This window comes from Coffea arabica, chromosome 2c (assembly GCF_036785885.1).
Source record: "Coffea arabica cultivar ET-39 chromosome 2c, Coffea Arabica ET-39 HiFi, whole genome shotgun sequence".
Taxonomy (NCBI): domain Eukaryota; kingdom Viridiplantae; phylum Streptophyta; class Magnoliopsida; order Gentianales; family Rubiaceae; genus Coffea; species Coffea arabica.
The window spans coordinates 67,322,060-67,345,402 of record NC_092312.1 but is presented as its reverse complement, the minus strand read 5'-3'; the positions used below and the strand labels follow the sequence as shown (position 1 = coordinate 67,345,402).

The 23,343-nt window shown below is 35.7% G+C and overlaps 1 protein-coding gene and 1 long non-coding RNA gene across 5 annotated transcripts; one reads left to right on the top strand and one right to left on the bottom strand.

The window, feature by feature from the left end:
- Window positions 1-1,322: 1,322 nt before the first annotated feature.
- LOC113727509 (uncharacterized) lies at window positions 1,323-19,777 on the top strand. 4 transcript variants are annotated; one of them, XM_027251725.2, is made up of 15 exons: window positions 1,323-1,622; window positions 1,722-1,952; window positions 2,932-3,240; window positions 3,855-3,962; window positions 6,673-6,862; window positions 7,750-8,012; window positions 9,309-9,438; window positions 10,684-10,763; window positions 11,649-11,912; window positions 11,989-12,065; window positions 14,117-14,208; window positions 14,939-15,021; window positions 15,562-15,633; window positions 18,291-18,416; window positions 19,255-19,777. In XM_027251725.2, exons 1-15 carry the CDS (start codon window positions 1,458-1,460, stop codon window positions 19,285-19,287), a joined length of 2,223 nt encoding a protein of 740 aa, XP_027107526.2. In that variant the 5' UTR covers window positions 1,323-1,457; the 3' UTR covers window positions 19,288-19,777. The 4 variants fall into 4 exon arrangements, with proteins under 4 accessions (XP_027107526.2, XP_027107525.2, XP_071932293.1 ...); XM_027251724.2 differs by having other exon boundaries at window positions 14,939-15,057; window positions 19,255-19,487; XM_072076192.1 differs by lacking the exon at window positions 19,255-19,777 and adding an exon at window positions 17,396-17,465 and having other exon boundaries at window positions 18,291-18,407.
- A 571-nt stretch (window positions 19,778-20,348) lies between these two features.
- LOC113727510 (uncharacterized) lies at window positions 20,349-20,820 on the bottom strand. The gene is made up of 2 exons (XR_003457840.2): window positions 20,683-20,820; window positions 20,349-20,571 (listed from the first exon to the last, which is right to left on the bottom strand). It is a non-coding gene; the product is annotated as an uncharacterized lncRNA (long non-coding RNA).
- Between the last annotated feature and the right edge of the window lie 2,523 nt (window positions 20,821-23,343).

Genomic DNA, 23,343 nt, shown 5'->3' with positions numbered 1-23,343 from the left:
GAAAGAAAAAAAAGAAAAAAGAAAAAGAAATAAAGAAAATGAAAAGGAAAAAAATTTTCATCTTACAAAAATTTTTCTACAACTTCTACAGTGATCTACAATAAAGTTTTATATAAACACCCAAAAAACTCACCTTCCAAACAGGGCCGATCACTCCAAACTCTGCAGCAACTTGCTCCCCTCTGGATTTCCTTCGCTTTTGCACCTCCAACTCAGAACCAGCAGGACAACCAACATCACAATTATGCTAATCCAAATTTTCTCCCTCTTGCGCATTTTTTCAACATTGTCTTTGATCTAGTTCACCTTTTTCAGTTAACTAGTATAAGAACTCTTCCTCTTGCACACATTGGCTCATCAACCCACTTAAAGTACTTGCATATATTCGATCTCTAAAGAAACAAAACAAGAACATTTTTTCCGAATTAGACAGCAAAAAATCAAACAAGCATTAGTATGTTCATATCACAAATATTTCTTACTGACCATAGAGGACAACCAATGAACCTTCTTCTTTGATTTTCATCATGCCAACAAGTTGTTAATTTTGTTTACAGCCCATAATCACATAAGCCTATTGATAACATCCAATCTCCAAAATTTGGGCTACTTATTGCTTGAGACTAATTTCTCCTCGGCATCCTTTATTGCCACTCTTCTTGTTGGCAAATTGAGGATTGAAGATGCTATGGGAGTGGCTAAAATTAAGGCTCGATGAAGAGAGAAGAAGAGAGACCATAAGCGAACAAGGAAGAGAAATAATAAGGGATTTATTCCCCATTTAGCTGTCCAAAATACAATGGCTAACGGAGCAAGCAAGTCTCCATCCAATTTGGTTTGATTTCTATCAATTGTCCTCAATCGATCGAAATTGAGCAAGTTTGAGGATAAAATGTGTTTGCATCAACACTTTGCGGACGAAATTGGTCGTTATACCAAATTTCGAGGATGAAAAATACATTTTTCCCAAAACCTAATTATTCAACTTTATCAGAAGTGGCTTATAAATTATTAAATTAAAGATGATAAACTAAACTCTGTTAGCTAAATTGAGTTCGCAATACTTGAAACAACATGATACATTTTGGGGCAGTATGGTACTTAACCAATATGGGAATACTTCTAATTCACTATTTTATATAAGTGTGAAAATGCTTCACATGTTTGGAGGGACTAAATTGACATAAAAATAGAAGTCCAAAGATTAATTAGAGAGATAAAGAAAGTATAGGGACTAAATCTGTTTACCAGAAGAGTTGGAGGACTAAATCAGCCATTTCCCCGGAAAAACCACTGGGGTTTATGGACTTCAAGAAGGAATATGTTATATGTCCCAGGAGGGTTTTTACCCACCCAGCAACACCAGGAATTCTCGTTTTTCAAATCCTCAATTGAACAATTTTGTGTCTAATTACTTCATTAAAATTTCAGAAACCACTTAGCCAAGCTGGGAAAAAATGGTGGCGAAACAGAGTGGCAGAAACCGAGGAGGCGGTGGCGGAGGAACCGCCGCTGCAACGGAAGTTTCTGTCGAGGAATTAGCACGTGTTCCCTTGCAAGCCATCCTCTTAGCTGATAGCTTCGCCACTAAGTTCCACCCGATAACCCTTGAGCGCCCGAAGGTAATTCAATTGTCTATGCATCTTGAAATTCAAGTGAAAATTTTCTGTTCAATTGCTGCGTATATGTTGTTTTTAATCTGAATATTTATGAAATTGAAGGTTTTGCTGCCGCTAGTGAATGTTCCGATGATTGATTATACTTTAGCGTGGCTAGAATCAGCTGGAGTTGAAGAGGTTTTTGTGTTTTGTTGTGCTCATGCGAAACAAGTGGCTGAGCATTTGGAAAATTCGCAGTGGTTTGCACAACCGAACTTTTCTGTGACGGCTATCGAATCGAACAATGCGGTTGGTGCTGGTGATGCTTTGCGTTTGATATATGAGCAAAATGTGGTATGTTGATTTAATGGATGTTTTGTGTTGTTGTAGCTTTGTTACATTATCAATGACTGTTTTTTCTATTAATGAAACCTTAGGATGTCGGAAATTCAGCAAATCAGTGTGAAACTATAATTGTTATTGTCTGCCAATGCTTAAAATCAAAGGGAAAATGAACTTTAGGGTGAGAAAAAGATCCATTTTGGGTTTAATTTTATTTGATAGATTTAGCTGAAGAATCAAGATAGCATTCTGAGTTGTCACTGATTGTTCACTATTGTTGATTTTATGTTACGTGTGATTATCTATGGAAAAGCTTCTGTTCTCTCCTTCCAAGTAAAACGGAATTATATTTCAATGTGTTGTTTGCAATCTCAGCAGGATGAACAGCCAACTGGCAATATTTGCAGCGACTTGAATAAGGACTTGAGAGTCTCTTGTGGAGTTTTGACATTGCTTTTTGTTCTTTTATGCTCACTTTCTGATTAGAGGACAATTTACAGTCTGGACTTCTACATTTACTCTGTCTGACTTGGATGGGTGGAAAGTCATTTTCTTGGAAGTTTTTGTCAAAGTAGCCTTGAAAAAGATGTTATGTGAAAAATATGTTGAAAAGAAAATTATACCCACTTGATGCACCCTCCATTCTGTTGTTCATTTCAAATACAAAATTGAACTTTTGCTCTCTGTTTTTGCTTGTCAGTCCTGTTCTTCCAATGGTTTGTACTTTGCAAAGTCTCTCCAGGAAAGGAGGAAAGGAAAGTACATATTTGTTTCAATCATTAAATGCTGCCAGCAGTTTAGGAACTTGACTTGATCGATGTTATATGTAATGTATCAGTAAGCTAATTTAGGTGCAATATACCATTTGTTCTCTGTGACTAGGATAGTTCATGTGTTTGGATCTTCTTATTTATTTATTTATCTAAGTTTTGCTACTGCTTTCCGCCTGTTGTTTATCATGTGATGATTGGCTTTACTTTTACCTCTGTAGATACGTGGAGATTTTGTCCTTGTTAGTGGAGATACAGTGAGTAATATGTCTCTTGCAGAGGCACTTGGAGAACATAAGGAGAGGAGGAGAAAGGATAGCAATGCCATAATGACCATGGTCATAACACAGTCAAAAACATCTCCAACAACTCGTCAATCTCGTCTTGGAACTGATGAGTTGTTTATGGCAATTGATCCTGATACAAAGCAACTCCTCTATTACGAGGATAAGTCTGATAAAGGAACAGTGTCACTTGATAAGACATTGCTTTCTGATCATCCATCTATTTATCTGCATAATGACAAGCAGGTTTGTATTTTGAGTTATTTTTCACTTGCCTTTGGTATTGTTTGTGCTTTCGACAAAGTTAGTTTTGAGATTTGCTACTTAACATGGCTTTGCAATAGAAACCGAAAGAGAATCTAGTGCTTATTAATGGTCATTTTCAAACTTACTGAGTTTCTTCATCATCATCATCATCAACTTTTTCCCCTCTTTTTTGGTATTTTTTTGTTGGGGGGGGGGGGTAGGAGGGGGTCAGTTTTCGTCATCCCTGATGTATGGAAGTGCAGCCTGCTACTTCTTTTCCGTGAACGCTTTTGTTCTCTGCCACACCATGAATGGATTTCACTTAGTTTGCTTACTGCTTTGATATGTGGACATGGATAGACTCGATCTTAAGCATATTCTTATCAACTTAAAAACTCACTGCTGGGGCAGTTCATCTGGATACCCGTACTTTTAGTTTCCTGGGTATGGTTTATGGTGTCAAAATTGATAACTTTTGGTAATTTACTTGTAAGACAGCCTTGTCAAATCATTAGAGATTCCCCCAAAGATACCGTCTTTTTTCTTCGTCATTTTCCCCCGGAAAATAGTTATGTTTTTGGGGCAGTGTAATTGGATTTTATGGTTTTTTGCAGGATTGCTACATTGACATTTGCTCTCCGGAAGTCCTGAGCACATTCGCTGACAATTTTGACTATCAACATCTACGGCGTCATTTTTTGAAGGGTTTGCTTGATGATGATGTATGCCTTGCATCTCTTGGCTTATTTCTCTCTCTCTCTCTCTCTCTCTCTCACACACACACACACACACCTGGACATGCACAGGAGCAGTTTACTGCCTAAGCACTCCACCAATCAAAGTGGGAAGTGGTAGACAAAGTATTTGATAAGGCCTATGAGTAACTGCAGTCTTGTGGATCTCACTGCATTTTAGCTATGTATACAGAGTACTCTGGTCTAAGAACATCTTGTAATACAGTGGTGTGAGTGCATGTCCAGGTGTTTTCTTTGAAGGCTTGTAGTAGCAATGTCTTTATTTTTTGTGTTATTGAAGTAAATAGAAATCAGCTCTGGAAAGAGCTTCTGAGTCAGTGTATTGGAAAAATTACTTATACCTCTTATTCTGGTCTTGATTTTATGTTTTCGTACATTGTCTTACTAATTTTCTCTTGGGTGTGCATATGGACCATTTATTTCTGGAGCTTTTTCTCATAAAGACTCTCTGTAGAGTAATTAATGGGTATTTTTATTTTTAAATCAAGCCTAGGTCTAGTTCGAGATAATGTGCCTTCTAAAATAGTTGGGTGACTGCATTAATTGATTTGATTGAAAAAATGCTAAGCGGAAATCAAAGAAATGTAGCGAATTAGTTAGTTTCAGGTGTTAGGTGTATGGGTGGTACTGCACAAGCATGGGAAGCAAGAGAGAGAGAGAGAGTTATCTACAGGCAAAGAAATTTCACCTTTTGCATCAAAGAAGCTTCTGCTGTAGACTAGCGTCATTGCCTTAAGCAAAAAGCTATTTTCTCCATGTTTGAAAGGGACACTAGGCGATAGTTTGATGGATAAATGAGAAATATGACAAAAATGGTGCACCACAATCCCATGCTAATATAGAGAGGGCCAAGCAAATGAGAAATGAGAAATGCTAGCTTAAGAATCTTAATTCTTCTCTCTTAGGGAGGGCCAAGCAATGGTCTTAAAATAGGGCAGATGTTGATGAGACATTTGGTAGAAGCCTCCTGGCCACAAGACCTCTGTCTTTTCAGAATTTTGTGGGAGGTATAGTAACAATCAATTAGGTCTTAGTGACTAAGATGTATTTGTGATGTATCCTGTCATAGATAAATGCATGAATTATTGGTGCCCTTTGCTGACCAATATAGACTGAAGATGAATGTAGAAATGGCATACTTGGAAAGCTAATGTGCACGTATAGCAGATATTGCTTTTGCAGATGGTATAGAAATCTCATTATTAGCAATGCTAGTATGAATTATTGGTGCCCTTTGCTGACCAGTATAGACTGAAGATGAATGTAGAAATGGCATACTTGGAAAGCTAATGTGCACGTATAGCAGATATTGCTTTTGCAGATGGTGTAGAAATCTCATTATTAGCAATGCTAGTATGAGCAGTCAGCAGCATGAAACTACATGCTTGAGCAGGTTGCCCATGAGATATAGTAAAATTCAGCATTGCATGATGCAGGGATGCCTCCATCATGTTATAAATGCTTTGTAAAATTAATTTTTTAAACTAACCAAGTAAATCCTGATGAGCTGGATGTTCTTGCGGATATGAGGTTAGTAAAGGTTCCATACAATTGGAAAAAATTAACTATCTTCAATAACAACGTACCACCATTTTGAGATACCCTTGAACAAAGGTCCTCTATAGTTTCAAAATCAATAAAAGTCCTCTGCAGTTTGTGCTTGAAATTTGCTTGAGCTGTTTTATGGTTGATGGGCATGTCATGCCATGTTTAATGGAAACCTTCTTTTGTGTGCTTAGAAGTATATCAGTAAGTCTTATCTCTTCTTGAATAACCAAAAGCTATGGACAGGACAAACTGAATGAGAACATTTTCGCCACTGTTGGACTAGTTTGACCAGTATAGGAATCCTGGAATAGTATCAATTCACAAAACCATAAACAGACCTTTGAATAGATGCATATGAACTTCACTCATCTGTGTACTTTTTAGCTAATGTTATTTTTATACACTATCTTTTATATCCTCTTCTTGACTCTAATGAATTTGGAAATGCATGGCATTGTTTTGATCTTTCTTAGAGCTTTATCCATTAGCTGGATTTATTGCAAGAAGTTACCAACATGTGGAACCTTCTACTTTTACACCGAACTACTTGTGTCTCAGAAATATGCCTCATTAATTATTTTTAGTGCATGATGTTCTTGCATCTAAGTATGATGGGAGGATTTCTTTTCCTCTTCCTTCTTATATAGTTGCTTTAGATATAAATCCTCATAGTCAATCAGTCTCAGAACTGCAGTGTGCTTGCTCAATATTTGATAGCTTATTGTTTTACTTCTCATCCTCCTGTTCCTCTTATAATTTGTGGAATGTAAGATCTGCATTTTCCAACATGCTTACAACCTCAATTTATTTGCTCATGATATGGTATAAAGCTTAGATGACCTTTTGGTGGTGCAAGAAATGTTGCATCTTTGATTTTATTCTTTCAAGTAGCCAATGGATGCTCAGTGATATTTTGTCTACCTCTTTAAGTTGGTCCTGTGCTTAGGTTTTAGTGCTAATGTTTGGTTTGTTTATCTTGGTCATAAAAGTGGAACCTTGTGATTAGTATAATTGGCTATGCAATCAAGCAAGCCTTTGCAAATTCCAAGTCTTTAAAATCTCTTTTGGTTGATTGACGCATGTATACTCTGTCTTTCTGATCTTTTGTACATCTTTTCTTTGTTGTCAGATAATGGGTTACAAGATTTTCACTCATGAAATTCAATCAAATTATGCGGCTAGAATTGATAATTTCCGAAGCTATGATACTGTCAGCAAGGACATTATTCAAAGATGGACATATCCATTGGTGCCTGATGTACAATTTTTTGGAAATTCTTCTACTAAACTTGACAGACAAGGAATGTACCGAGCATCAGGTAAGTAATGTGCTTATTAGCTGGCTGATTGATCTTCTATGAGTTGGTGTCGAAAGAAGTTGATGATGGTGCTTTAGCGTCCACCTCCTGTATTTGATCACTCTGTCAGATGAGGTGGAAGTGCATCAGATGACATAATGCCCATCTGTTGTGCTTTCACTATTTGTTTTTTCTGAAAATTTAAAAATTAACAAAAATGGATAGAGAAAAATTGGAAGATGTTGATATGGAGGTTTTCTTCATGTTGGTTCTCCATTATTTGTCCCCTCTGGGTGCTGGTCATGGGAGCTAATGTGTCACATGGTCTTTCCTCTCTTGTCTTGTTTTCTGTATTAGGTTGCCCTACAAATGAATGTTATGTTACTTGCAGGGTGCACTTATGGGAGCTCTGTCTATAAGCTGATATAGTTTCAATGTTTTACCCTATCTTAGTGACTTTCTTTGCGAGCACGTAGCAGTCACGGCTGCTTTTGACATAAGATATTTTTAATTGACCAACAGAATTGTAGGAATAGATTTCCCATGTTTACCTTCTGTTTCTTTTTATTTTAAAGAAATTTTACTAATATTGCAATAGATAGGTTGCTTTGACTGCAAAAGAATCCATTTCTTAATTCCAGTCACCTTTGTTTATCTTATGTATAATGCTGTAATCTGTTCATAGTTAACCACTGCCCTCCCTTTTAGTTTCCAAAATAGCTAAGTTTTGTTGGATTTTCTTAAAGTTTGTTTCTTCTTCTTCCTTTTTGTTCTCCTGAATGAGCTGCTACTCCATGTATATCTTGTAATATGGTCTCCAAACTTTTTTAAGTGGAAGCTATTGCTCTGAGTGAACTGGGACCATTATCTTTTAGTTCCTTCTGATGCTGTCACTTGATTATGTTCAGTGGTGGGGCAGTCACGTTCTGCGCAAGTTGGGCCATTTACCGTTATAGGAAGTGGCACTACCATTGGAAGCCAGTCTCAAATTTCAAATTCAGTAGTTGGTGAAGGTTGTAAAATTGGTGCAAATGTTTCAATAGAGGGTTGCTACATATGGCACAATGTTACGATTGAAGATGGTTGTCAACTAAAGCATGCAATAGTGTGTGATGGGGTGGTAATAAAGTCAGGAGTGATTCTGGAACCTGGTGTAGTCTTGTCATACAAGGTTTTCCTTTTTAACTAACGTTTCAATTTCAAGTTCTCCTAGAAGTAGAAAAGAAGAGAAACTTCATAAAATTTTCTGTTGTATGTTATTATTACTCAGCAAACAGCATCCTCTTGTTTACCTGGATGCAGTTATTGAACTTCATGTTTTTTCAGCTTACTATGAAGGCTATGAACATTATCCTTCAAGTAATGGACGAGCTTAATTGGCTGCCGATTTTCTGTGACAGAAATCTTTTTAAGTTTCTGACGATTATTATGTTTCATTGGCATAGGGAAATAATGGTGGTTGACAAAGATCCTTGTGGAAAGATAATATTTGATAGCTCAAGTGTGTGATATTTAACACATAAAAATGCTTGTCCATTAGCATTTGGACAGCATGCTTGTTTTTTCGAGCATGCCAAAGAATTATATCTGTATTCTTTATTATATTGTATAAGATATCAATAGCATGTGTGCTGGTGGGAATACCAAGTGTGGCCTCTTTGGGTGGGTGAAGCTGGTTTGGTTCTAAGAGTGGCAGGGGTATGACTTACTGTTGGCTGTTCTACAGAGTGTGCTGTTTGGGATCGTATTTAACACAGCACCACAAATAAGCAAAAGTATTGTATTAAGGTGATGTTTCCAATAGTTTTAGAAGAGAAGGAAAATGAGAACAGTAAAAGGGTATGATGCAGTACATTACTCAAATAATTGTCTATTGATTTATAATTCTCAAAATAATACGTTCAGAAGTTGACATTTCTACAAATATTTGCTTATAAAGAAATGTAAGCGGGATGTTCCAAATAGAAAGTTTGACAAGGTTAGTGCAAAGGAGGGCATATGGTTACGCCATTTTTTGCGAGGCTTGTATGCACTTTTTAAGGATCATTGTGATTAGATGGATTCAAAATGGTACATAGAACTTCTTTATGGTCTTTTTTGAATGTTTATATGGTCTAAGTGTAAAAAATCACTGTGAAATCTTCATAAGCTTAGTGCCTAACATAAAAACTATGCAGTAATTGTGGCTTTGAAATTTATCTTCTATTGATTAATTTCATCTTTTGAAATCATACTAAGTAAGTTACACAATCAATAACATATTTGGTGAAATATTCTTATTGCATTATCACGTTGAAGTGCTTTATACGTGAATGATGAATCTTCTGTCCTGATACTTGTTGCTTAATTTGCCAATTCAGATGTGTCGTGCACATAAATATTCTTACATGCGTATTAGTTTTTTTTCGAGCATTCAGAAATTTAATTGGCACCATAGATCTAAGCTGCTGCTTTTTTTTGCCATCAGGTTGTGGTAGGACAACAGTTTATTGTTCCTGCATACTCAAAGGTATCCTTGTATCAGCAGCCCATCAAACAAGATAGTGATGAGGAACTGGAATATGCTGACAGCAGCACTGGATTCATGGATGCTTCATGTAATTACTTACCTTCAACTATCTCGGCTTGTTTACAGCATGAAATGGTATAGATTTCATATGGTCTATAGCATGAAATGCTAAGGTGGCAATCATGCAACAAGCAAGATGTTCCTTTAAGGGAACAAAAATTATATACAGCTAGCTGAGATGCTGAACTCAAGCTTAAGCAAAAATTTGTTTCAATTAGGATAAGCAAAAGAAAGAATATGACCTTGTTATATAAGTGTGATAGATATGTGCCTGATAATAATATCTGGACAGTTACTGTAGAAGTGAGGGGGAGATAATGTGGTCATTTTGCAAATCTGGGGCATGAGCAGATGGAAAGTGATTGATCAAGGGATTTTTCCTTATCAAGAGAAGCAAATCTGGGGGCAGAGCCATTTTGAATATCTGTCGTTTCGGTTGTTTGTGCTTCAAATAGCTTCTGGGTTGGTAGCAATTTTACATTGGAGAAAATCCAGAGATGAGGGAATTGATTAGAGTTGATAGACATCTAGGTGCTGCCATATCAAAGTTTTAACTGGATATCCCAGAATCTCAAATGTTTGGAGCCTACAACCAGGTAGAAAGATGTTGTGCCAAATCAAGTCGTTGATGGGCTTATTCATGAATTGGGGTTGTAATGCTTGGGTGATGTCTGCTCCTGATAATGTTAATATACACTTTTTAATTCATTCACTTTTTTTTTTGGGCTAAACAACCTTGTTATCCTTTGGGCCCCCAAGTATTATGCCAGGTCCATCCAAAAGTCAAATTACTGCTTCATTCGATGGGATTAATGAGATTAGTGTAGTTTGGAACCATCTCTGTGCAGCTCAGCCTATAAAGATCTTAGCTATGACAAGCTAGTTTGGAGATCTTGATATATCCTGTTTTAAAATTGGACCATTTTGAGAGATTCGTTATGAAGTTTCTGCTGTCTTGGTCATTTTGTTGGTGTTATCAAGCCATTAGTATTTGTTAACAGTCAGTAGACTGGAGATCCCAAAGGTGGAAAAGAGAGCTGAAGAACATTGCAGTCTGTGGCTTCCAATGTAGCTGTCTTTTAGATAATGTTACTTCAGATGGACTTGTAGAATAAGTTAGCTAGTGATGCTAATGCATAGTTATTTGTTAGTTTGTTTATTCATGTATTTGTTTATTGTGTTTTTCTTTGTGTTTGGTGATTGCTACTTATTTTAGAACAGACATATTTAAGTTATCCAGGAGTACTCCTGATATTAGCCATTTGTTGTGCAGCACTGTCTGGTTTGCCAGATAAGTTGAAGGAAGAGTCAACTATACAATTATCTGAGTCGCAGCTGCAGGCTGCATCTGAGGTTTGGTTACCAGTTCTATCAATTTGTAACTTAGGTCATAGTTTTTTGTTTTGAATATTTAGATATCTTCTTGGTGATTTATGCATCTGTTATATTCCAATTTTATCGTGACTCGAGGAAATTCTTGTTTCTGTACTTTTCTTGACATGTTATTCAACTCTTGACAAGCGTAACGCAGATGCACATTATCTGTGAAAAGTTCAGAAATGTTTCTTGATTTATCACATTATCATGGTTTCTATTGGTGAACTTGGTTAAATGAGCTGTAAAATGCCCAAGAGGCAGGATTATTGTTTCATGAGTAAAGCAGTCATCTTAGGGGTTCTTTGTTTTCATAAATCCACAGTATGCTTGGTGTAACTTCTCCAGGAGAAAACTTCATTAGGGCTTTTGAAATGTACCATAGTATGATATCGTGGGTAGATGTTTTTAATAAGTTCTTTTGATGCTCAATAAAGTGCCCTGGCATAGCTAATTCTGGGGTTCTTTATCTTAATTTCGGGTATGCTTGGCTTAGGTTCTCCAGGGCAAAAACTCCATTAGGGATATTTAAAATTGTTTATACTGCGTTTTAAAAAGTTTTGTTCTTTTAATGTAAAAATGTTTGCTTTTAAAATGATATCTTCTAGAATGATTGGTGAAATTACACAGAAGGCTCTCTTACTGTATCTTCTGTCTCATCCTAAAGAATGACATATCTGGGTAAGGTACTCATTTGAGTGGAAAATCTTATACTCATTAGCCATAATATTCTTTAAATTTCATGGTCCGTTAGCTTTCTGAGCCTTGATTGATGTGTAATTTAGAGGACTCAGTACCGACTAGTCTATATAAACCTGAAAAGAATTTTTATAGCATGCATAACGAGCCATTTTGAATCACCAGGTTGGTAGTGGTGGGGTTGGTTTCATTTGGTCCACAAGTGAGGGCAGTCATGAAGAGGAATGGAGGCATTCAGTTGCACCTATTCCTCCAGCCAAGCTTCTTGAAATTATGCACACCTCAAACAATGAACTTGAGGTGGTGCAACAAGATGGCAATCTTCCTCCTTCAGGGGAGCTGGAACGTGATTCTGTTACTGCTAATTCGAATGATTATGATGATGATGATGTTGATGTCAAAGATGACTATGAGTTTTTTGAGAACGAGGTATTTGGTTATAGGCATACTGTCCTTTAACGGTTTTTGTTGGACCCAAATATGAATTTTGCATTTACGCTTGCAGGTTGAAGCTACTTTTAAACGGGCTCTAGAGGAGAATATTAAGGAAGACGATGTAATATTGGAGGTCAATTCATTGCGGTATGTTTTACGTTGTTTTAGTGCTTAATGGTGAGATGGTTTCTACATTTATGCAAGTTAAAATGCTTCTTTCTTTAATTCCTGGGGATCTTTAGTTAGCAGAGTTGAAGATATGTCTGCATCTCTAAAAGTAAGCTCCCAGGGAATATAAAGTGAGATGTAGTGATGTTAATTTTGTAGATAGAAGAACAGGAACTATTTTGGTGATGTAGAATCTCTCATGTAAACCAAAGACATGAGCTGTTTATTTAATTCTTGGGAGTACAGTGTACGTAGTTCTGTTGCTGGATTTTCAAGGTGATTTTCAAAAGCATGCATTAAATGCATAGATTTGGAAATTTTACTCCAGAAAATGGTTTGGACTGTTCTTACTTGGCTGCAAAAGTATCATGATACTGAATGGCTCATTTGGTTAGTTGATTGGATGAAAGACGAGCCATCCTAGGATTAATTATCCTAAAATTTCTCATCCTCTTTAAAACAGTCATCAACCATTAGGTTCGTCATTATTGTTAGGATTGAAGATAGTACAGTACTGTAATTGGTTAGTATGAGATAGCTGCTGGACTACTGATACAAGTCAAAATGAGTACAAAACAGTCACTCGACATTCTTGTCCTATCAAGTTGTCATCTGGGTAGTGTCATCTATGTTCACGGGATAATTTTCTTGAAATGGGATGATAGATCCCATGCTTGAAGATGAAACAAGCATGCCAGGATTAGTTTCTCAATGCTTTTGTCATGACATGAATTGGATGAGTTCTAAAAGTATGAGTAATACTTCTATATTGCTGAAAGAATGAGTTAAGTAATTCTAGCCACTTAAATAAAAACTACAGGCAAGTAGTGCTGAATAATTAATGGTCCGTTTGGATTGGTTGTTTTCAGGAAACTTCACTGTAGAAAGTTTTTAAAAAAGTTTTTGGGCATGTGTGTTGTTAGATGTTTTTTCTGTGGTGTTCTTCTCTCTCCCCTACTTCCAAGTACACCACCTCTACCCACTCTCCCAATTCCACCCTGATGCATCCACACCTCTGCCCCCTCCTCCTCCTCCCTCCTCCACCTGTCCCCTTGCCCTCTTTTCTCTCCTCCACCCCTGCTCTGCAGACAGATCTGGTCTGAACCTTGGTTGTGACTGGATCTGGTCCTGACCGCAACCAAAATCTTGGGAAAAGAGGGATGAAGAAAAGAGGGGAGAGGAAGAGGAAGGAGGAAGGAGGAAGGAGGGTAGAGGTGGTGGTGGTGGGAGGGCGCACCAATGTGGGTGGGTGGGGGTGATGGTTTTGGTTTTGGGGGGTAGAGGGATGAGAGGGGTGGGGTGGGTGCTGGGAGTGAGAGGGTGCTGGGGGTGGTGGAGGAGGAAGAAGAGGTGATAATTTAGTCTTGGCATGTTTGTTTGGGGTTGTTTTTTGGGAGGTTGCTGTAGATTTCATTGGAAATTGGGGTGGTTTGGTTTTCTCTAAATTTTGTTGGAGGTGTTTGTGCCTGGATATACATAAAGACGTGACAATAGAGGAGTGTAGAAAAAGGGTATTTGTGTCCTCCTGGTGAGTTAGATAGAGATCGAGTCCATTGACGAACCTGCATGAAACTTTATCGTATTGTGGTCTTCCTTCTCAAAAGAACTTCTAAATATTTTGGGAAGTGAAACCATAAATTGAGGAGACTCAGTCATGCATACTTAATTGACACTAAAGAAGATAATAATGAAGTGCTGACTTTTTTTTTTATTTTTTTTTATTTTGGGAAGGTTTACATGGTATGCCTTTGTTTGCAGTGCATATTTATCTATTACATTGTACAAGAACACAAAAAGACCTCACTCATGCCACAGAAACACAAAAACACACCCTGACACATTGACACACACAGAGGCATCTCTATATATACATACATGTAGGTTTATTCTTTAAAACTAAACCATTCGCTTTTAGTCATGTGGAATCTTTTGTGTCTAATTTAAGTATTCCAATGAAACAATTCTTGCAAAGAACCAATATATTGATGACTGCTTGATCATATCTGATAGCTTAATTTTTTATGCATCAGGTTGTCGTACAATTTGGCAACTGCAGATTGTTCTGGTGCATTATTCTATTCAATGATGAAGTCAGCACTCAGTGCACCACATCCATCACCTAGTACAGTCTTCTTTTGTCTTCTTTTTAACTCCATTTATCTGCTATTATTGTTTGGTTAATTTTCTGGATGTTAGGAGTAACTATTTGCTGCTGCTACTGCCTGTACATCAGTATCATTATTTTGTTTTGTTAAGTATATCTCAAGAACATAGTTGGATTTTTTCTTTACACGTTTCTATTTGAAGAGTAAATTGGGTGTACTTTCAGTTGAATTAAGGCCTGAAACTGGAAACTTTTTAAACCAGAGTAACTTGATAGACTTTAACAAATTGCTTTAGGACCTATTAGATTGCTTTTTGGTTAACATATATAGTAATAAATGCAACCTGTTGTATCATGCTAATATATATAGTTGTTAAAACTAAAGCTAGTTTATGAATCAATTTTTTTAAAAAAAGTAGGACTAGATGAAACTAGCCTCATCCTGGGTGATTGAAGTTTGTTCAGAATAAACTGGCCCATTTTTTTTTTTCCAGACTGAGCCTTAGCCTTGTTTTCTGTCTTGATTTTATAACCAGTGCATCACTTTGTATTTAAAATCAGAAGAGAGAGAGAGACAAAGAAATAGGGATAATCAACCAGCAAATAGTATCTTGAAATGTAGTAGCATCATTGTGTTGAATTTTGTTGTTTAAGTGACTGAAGTTGGTACTTCCCTCTTTGTGCCAAGTAACTGAGGAGGATATGCAAATCTTTGCTTGTGTAAAAGCTTGTTTATGCTTCATTGCAGGTGATTTGGTGAAAAATGCTGCAACTGTCATTACAAAATGGAAAAAACTTTTGAAGTATTACCTGCCAAGTATAGATGAAGAGGTTGGTCTATTGATCTCTTCATCTGATCCTGATGAGGTGTTTTACTGCTCAGTTTGATTTGTTATTGCATTGTGTAATTTTAGATTGCAGGCTTTTGGCTGTAGAGAAAGTCTCAACTACTTTAGGCTCATCTTAGGTCCAATTCCAAGCATCCCTTTTACAAAATTATTGTCTTAATGTTCTTCAAAGCTGTGGCCATGGTAGCCTTAGGCCTAATATCTTGCTTCCCCTAAGATCTGTGTCTTTAACAAATGCAAGTAGTACATTTTTGGGGATGTATTGCAAGAAGTAATTGCATGATATTTTTTTCTATGACAAAATGCTGCACTTGTGAGAAGCACAGGTTCCTGTAGATAGTAAAACGCATTGTCATGACTCTTTTTATGAGAGATCTTAGTGATGTCTGTGGCATTTGATGTATTGATTGACAAGTTCTTTAATCACCTTATTGCAGTGATATTCACTTGGAAATTTAAGTGGGTATAGGTTAAGTGTATGTTTCTGTTTTTGATTATTAACTAAAGTTTTGTTATACTTCAGATCGAAGTGATACTGAAATTTGAAGAAATGTGCTTGGAATCTGCAAAGGAGTATTCAACAGTGTTTGTACAGGTATGTTAATCTCCATTAAATTTTTAATTCCAAAAGTTTTCTTAATAGTTTCATCAAACTGCAAATTGATGTGAAATCAGAAAGTTTTTCATAGAAGCTATTTAGAATATTGGTCTCCTTGGATGCTGATAATGAAGTTTATTAAGTGTACTGAGAATCCCAGTCTTCAGAGTTAATGATGTCTTCTTCTTTGCTGCAAATGCTGATTACTCTTATTCTCTAATGTGATCTATGGCTTGAAATTGTATCTTGCATCTCCAACTCTTTTTGCACACATACAAACAAGCACACGTCTTTTACGGAGTGATAGATCTCATTTTGTAGACATTCCAGTTTATACAATCGCATTCTTGTTTCCAACCGACATAGATTCTTTAGTAATTTATGATATAGAAGAAGAGTAGGTAAGGATGAATTTTTACATCTGTGTCCATGAGCCTTCATGTTCGTGTGGACAATCAGGTCATACTGCATTTGCTAGTTGAAGGATAAGTAGTGTAACTTAGCCAAGTAATAGTTGAAAATTAAAGTTAATAGTCATGAGATAATTTATCATATGGTTAGATGACTTCTAGCTGTCACATCATGTGCAGCCATACAATAGTGTAAATGCTTAATTGCTTCAAACATTATGTGAAGTTTTCAATGCTTCTTATCAAGGGCCAACTTTTTTTGCCTTATCAAGTTTTTATGCCTTATCAATTCTTAAAAAAGTTTTTATCAACTTTTTATGCTTCAATGCTTCTTATGTGAAGTCTTCAACTTCATACAATGGTGTAAAAATTAATTTACGAAGTAGTCATGGTTATGTTAGAGATAATTCTATGCCTTATCAAGTGATTCTTCCAAACTTTTTTTAGAATATTCTTCAGACTATAACACTACCAGAACCCGTGCACATGCATGGAAATTTTATTGTTTATTTCCATGAGAAAGGTAATAGGAAAATGGTGAAATAACATATGAACTAAACTATTTTTGAAAAGCTAGGACTTTTGTTTTTGGATCTGTTTTCTTTCAAGCCCATACATTAACAAAAAGAAAAACACAACACACACACACAAATAAAGCTTGGAGAGATAAAAAAACGAAAATTTGTCCAATAATATGAATAGAGAAGTAAAATAACGATTAAACTTTTGCCCTGTAATTTTCAAGTCATCCTTTGACCACTCTTGCCACAACTTTTCTTCTATGGCTATCCTTCATAGCGCGCTATTTCTCCTTTTTTTTTTTCATTGTCAACAACAAAAACAAATTAATTAGTTAATAGAAACATGGATAAATTTGGCAAGCAAAACTCATTTGTAGAGCATATTTTGCTAGGAGATGAAACAAAATTTTGCAAAAAGAGCACTATTGAACTCATTAGATGAAAATCCAAAATTCATTCAGCATTCTGAGACCATCGGGTTGGAGTTCTTGAACGTTCCCAGAGCCTTCCCTCTTTCATCTTCATCGAAGTCTCAAAAATCCTGTTGTGTGATAACTTTTTTCTGATTACCCATCCTCAACCTCATGTTTATACACCGTGAATTTTGGAATCCTTAAAATTAGGCAACCCCATGAAAAATTTGAGATTAGGGGATAAAAATATCCCATGATAGATTTGAATTAAAATGCAGATTATATAATCCTATTTTTAGAAGATAACTTTTTTCAATATGGCTAAAACTATCTCAAACCGCTCTTCTTTTGGATTTATGTTGAAAATTAAGAGACCAATGTGATTAGGACTGAATTTTATCCGTTTGATCAACAGAAACAGGTTTTACCCAAATTCCAGATGATCCATACAAAATCCGTAAATGCTGAGCGATTGGAGGTGCCACGTATGAAAGAGAAAATTTTCTTCTAAATATAGTACTTTTACACACACACACATTTACATATTTATATATGTATATACTTGCTATATATATATATATACATATATATATTAGAAATTTCCTTGCTAGCTTTTTATCTTTTTATTAGAACAAGTAGCCTCACATTGAATGCTAGGTACCAATGGCATACTTTCAAACCAAAGTTTGTAATTCACAATTTCATGTAATTGCCTCTTTGCATATCAATAGCAGCAAATGTGTCTTACTTTGGACTTGTTCCTGGGTTCTAGAAGAGCAAGATAGCTGTGTGTTACATTTGTTCTTGTTTCCTACTAGTTTTCTTTAGTTACACGTCCACGTTTTTGTTCTAGCCTATGCTCATTCTCATTTGATGTGACATATTCACTAGTTCTCTGGCGTGGGACATTGATGCTCTTGTTTTTTGGAAATATTTAAGAGTCCCTGCTTATTGATATTTAGAATGGAAAGTTGAGTATTGTTGTGGCTCTCAAATTTGGTGCAACCTCTTAATTGGAGGAGGTGTTCCCTGCATGCTAATCTACTGATATGCAACGGATGTAGGAAACTCAGTTTTGACTGGTTTAATTGCAAGGCTTCTTTGATTGTAAGTAGTTCTATGTAGTAGCCTTCATGTAAGACCAGTTAGGATCCAAACTTTCCACATCTTTTCCATTTTGATGTGAGGAATTATACATCGTTAGATTTGTTTCTAATATATGAGATTTGTTTCTAATATATGCTGCATGAAGTGAATGACTTTTTACTTTTTTGCTATATAATAACGAGGCACCAACTTTTTTCCCATAGATTCTGCATCTTCTTTATGACAAAGATATCATACAAGAGGAAGCAATACTCAACTGGGCATCTGAGAAGGAAGGTGCTGATGAGACTGATAAGCTATTTGTCAAGCAGGCAGAAAAATTCATCCAGGTAAATAATTGTGTTTGAGCAGACCATTTTGTTTAGCGTTAAAGTATGGATCTCGTCAGATCTGCCTTGTTCGCATAGTTTTGGTGGATTTTCCAAAATTGTAACTACCTTCTGTGTCAGCATGCTCTAAACTAAATGTTCTTCTTATACTTTTTCCTTGTCACGCCTTTGCCTTCCTTGAGCTTTGAAGGGAGTAATTATTCCGAATGATTTCGATTATTGTTGATGGGGGAATTTTATTCAATGTGATAGAAGACCTAAAGGGTTTTCATGTAGTTTGGAAAATATGTATGGGGATGGGGACTTGTGGGGAGGGAGGGTAGAAGATATGTTGAGCATTTTTGCTCCCTAGCAAAGTAATTAACAATCTCAAGAAGCTTTGCATGGTAAGTAAGCTATCGCTATCAGAGCCTGCTTAATGACCAATCTGCTACCATGACTTGTTTAGTTTTCTTTCTACTTATGGGAAAAGAGTTAAGTAAGATATTTAACTTCTTGTGATTTCCATTAAAATAAGTTTTCTCTTATCTAAGAAATTTCTCATCACAAGGACACAATATTTGAAAAGGTACTTGAACTTGCCTTCCTTCCCCCACCCTTTGCATCTTTCCTAAGACGAGGAAAGCAAATTGTTTTATATACCGTCCTAATCTCCCGATAAAAGTAGATCGACATGCCTGCCTTTCTTTCTTTTCTTCTCTTCTTATATGTTGCTTCCAAAGCTCCCAAATTTAGTTTGTTCTTAGTGGAGTTGAATGACCGCAAGTGCTTTGTGATCCTTTCCCTGTAGTTGTGCTTGCCAGATGCTAATCTCTTAAACATCTGTACAATTTGGCAGTGGTTGAACGAAGCATCTGAAGAAGAGGATTGATAAAATGTTTAAATCAGGTCACCGATTTTCAAGATCTGTCTCTTCGAGTATCATCATCAAGTGCTTGAGATCATCAACCCCTTTTCCTCGTGCCTTGATTGCTTGGAGGCTGTGTATATGTTCTAGAACTTCATGGAGGTCTTATAACCTGTCTGCCGGTCGTGCACGATCTGACTTCTGGCAACTGCTTCCATCTGCAATTTTAACATTCTGTCTGTGGTCAGACAAATTGCTCACGAGCAATTTCCCATTTTTTGTCCATGAACTGAAGGATTATGGAGCGAGTATGAACTTTGAAGGATTATGCTGAATGGAAGTGTAAATTTTGGGTTTTGCATTGTAGTAAAGAATATAAAACTAACAATGTAAATTCATTGATGAAAGGCAGTTCATTGCTAATAATTTGTTTTGTTGTCTGTTGTTAAGTGATTGGGGAATTTGTACCCCTTCATCCCTTTTGAACAATTATGCAGTGAATTTAGTTCATACTCGCCTTTTTTGCCTCAAGGTGTCTGCAGTTTAAAATTGTCTTTTGCGTTTAGAAGGAAGATCTGACGGAATGGAAATCGACTCATAGTGCAAGCATTTTCAAACGAGTTTCCTAGTTGCTCAGTTTGCAAATCAGTACAGCTGATTATTATTATTATTATTATAATACTATCCAGTAGATTCTAATCTTGACCTTGCCTTCTTGATCTCTGATTGACTGAAATATGTCATGCCTGTTTGATGTTTACCATTCCCTTCTCATGGAAAAATCAAAGATACAATAAAGACATGCTTTATTTTAAGTTCACATTTTTGGCAGATGCTTTAATTTAGTAGTATTTGCTAAGCAAATCTTGAAAAATCATGTAGTTTTAGTTTGTCTACATTATGGTACTTTGGGACAAGTGAATTGAAGTCTCAAGTCTGTCAGTACTGTTGTACCGTCATTCAGATAGTCCCACCCACTCCCCCCTGCCACCCCCTCTCATTTAGATGGGTATGATAAAAGAAAATTAGTCGTTTTTTGAGTATTTATATAAAATTTTACTAAGTAGTAGTAATAATAATAATAATAACACAAAAGTAAGATTGTTGCCCCATTATCACTCAAAACAGTAGAACAACATGATTAGGTATTCCTGGTAGGTCATAAATCATGTAAACGCAGGAGGCATCAGCAAGGTTGAAGAAGCAGCTTATAATCAAGGCCGAGGCGGTGGTCCGATTGGTCCAGGCGGCCGCATTGGACCACCAAAGCAGTCTTGCAGCTACCAGCAGCAGCACAAGATACTTAAACTGCAATTTCAAGTTGCAAGATGTACACGAGACACATATTAGGTGGTAATATATGAAATTTTGGAACCCAACCGATAAAAATTAAGAAGATATTGATAATAGCAAACTGACCAATGAATCCTTTACTCCAATGAGATTAGAAGCACATTCAAGATTCAAGACCATTGAGATTTAAGAGTAAATGTAAATGTTCAGCCATACAAGAATGAATGTAATGCATTAACTTTGACATCACCAAGAAGTGTTGTAACAAATATTCTCATTTCCCACGTCTGAATGCAGTGTAGTCACCACTAACCAAGATGCTATGCAATTGCACAAACCACCAAGAAAGCCTGGCCCTGGAGGTGGTGGTCGCATTCTTTCACAGTGGCCTTTTCTACAACAACATAGATAAGTATTTGAGGTTTACTTTCGAGTATCGTGGTATTTGTAGCCTCAGTTTGCTTAGCCTAGAGGGGCTCAGCTTAAATTAGTTAGTGCTTTATCTGACATTTTCACTTTTCAACAACCATTCTCACAGCTACCAGTCTAGCAGTTACCTTTCAATCCATTACTAATTTGCTCATACCCGTATTGCATGCTTGCCTCTTCAAACTGGATTTGAGGACAGTACATTATGGGAATTTCATTCAAGAATCTATTGTTTTATATATTAAAATCATGTTTTAAAAAGATAAGAAAAAATGGAAAAGTAATCCATGCTCTGTTGATTTTCTTTTTTGTTTTTGTAATTCTGTTTTTGAATGGTCATAGAACTACACCTATACAAACACATGTCAAATTGTTTTACTTCATAATTTGCCTAACAAAATACCAATGACCACATAAGTTCCCAAGTTACAGATTGTGATGCCAGTTAATATTTTCCATACAGCAAATACTCGAAATTATTGAAGTTGCATGGGAATGGGATAAACTGGACGTTGTTGTACGCTATATTTTGAATTTGGACCTAGTTGCGATTTGGTCGAGCTCAGGAGTCAAGGATCAATGGTTTGCTGGATTCAATCAAGGATCAATGGTTTGCTGGATTCAATCGAATGATGTCATAAATACTTATTAATAATAGATAATCAAAATAATATATAATTCAGTGCATACTTACAAGTTTAAAGTTAAATTTATGGACAACATTTATCGACTATGAAACATTTCTAGGTATGTTGACAGTTTTGTAACATTCGAGGACATTTACAGACTAAAACTTAAAGAGCGTCTTACTCTAATTCCTTATTCTGTTGCCTCCATTTGCTAGCCGTTATGGTCTGTTTCTTACCTTTCGTCTTCCTTCTCAGCATTGGCCTTCCTATTGTCAGCAGGTCATCTTCATCAGGTTTGAGGAGATCCTGATTTGGTTCCACAACCCTAAGCAAAAGGTGAGAAAAAACCTTTCATCTTCCAGGTTTCAACTTTCAGCTCTTTTCTCTTCTATAAAGAACAATCAAATCAGCAATATTTATAAATATTAGAGAAATAGATTTTCAAAAATGGTATGTTATAGTAACTATAATAGCAGAACAATTTAATCATGGCATTATTAGGTAGTCGAGTTGATCAAAGTTGTATAAAAGAAGGAATAGTCCCTACAAAATATTTTCAGAGGACTAATGAACAATTATTAGCCGCAAATGGAGAACCTCTCCAAATTAATTATAAGCTGTCAAAAGTTGTAATTTGTAATGATGAATACTGTTTTAGACATTCATTCATAGTAGTTAGTAATATTTATCAAGATATTATATTAGGAACTCCATTTTTAATTCAAATATATCCTTTCTCAGTAGATTCAGAAGGAATTAATACTAATATAATAGGTAGAACAATTTTCTTTCAAATTTCTTACCACCAGTAAAACAAAAGGAACTTTCTTTATTACAATCTTCTTCGATCTATAAGCAAATTAATCTATAAAACAAATTAGTTTCTTAAAGGAAGAAAAATCCTATTTACAAATTGAGAAACAGCTTAAAAATAGTTCTTTTTTAAAAAAATAGATTTAGAAAATCTTATTAAAAGTGAAGTATGTTAAGATTTACCAAATGCATTTTGGGAGAGAAATAGGTATATGGTTAACCTGCCATATGAAAAAGATTTCTCAGAGAAAAATATTCCAACAAAAGCCTGATCAATACAAATGAATCATGAATTTCTAGAATTCTATAATGAAGATATTCAAACTTTATTAGAAAAGAAATTAATAAGACCATCAAAATCTCCATGGAGTTGTGCTACCTTTTATGCTATGAATCAAGCTGAAAAAAAAGGTCTTCCAAGATTAGTAATAATTATAAACTACTTAATAAGATATTGCAATGGATAAGGTATCCTATTCCAAATAAAACAGATCTTCTTAATAGATTATATAATGCAAAAATATTTTTAAAATTTGACATGAAATTTGGATTTTGGCAAATCATCATAGCAGAAGAAGATAGATACAAAACAACATTTACATCACCCTTTAGGCATTATGAGTTGAAAGTAATGCTGTTTGGTCTAAAAAATGTTCCATCGAAATTTCAAAATATTATGAATGATATATTCAACCCTTATAGCACATTCATAATTGTTTATATCAATGGCGTATTGATATTTTCAAGCTCTATAGACCAACCTTTCAAACACCTAAATAGTTTCTTTAATATTGTTAAGCATCACGAAAACAAAATGGTATGGATTTCTAATTTGTGTTTTCATATGATAAAAGTATTTAATAGAAGTGCATTTAAGTAATTGTAGAAATTCCAATACCAATTTCGAGTTTGTCGT

Bases quoted from the DNA above. Each gene is read 5' to 3' on its own strand.
- LOC113727509 (XM_027251724.2), top strand. From the start codon at position 1,458: ATGGTGGCGAAACAGAGTGGCAGAAACCGAGGAGGCGGTGGCGGAGGA. The intron at 3,241-3,854 runs GTTTGTATTTTG...GGTTTTTTGCAG, and splicing joins ATCTGCATAATGACAAGCAG to GATTGCTACATTGACATTTG. The intron at 6,863-7,749 runs GTAAGTAATGTG...GATTATGTTCAG, and splicing joins AGGAATGTACCGAGCATCAG to TGGTGGGGCAGTCACGTTCT.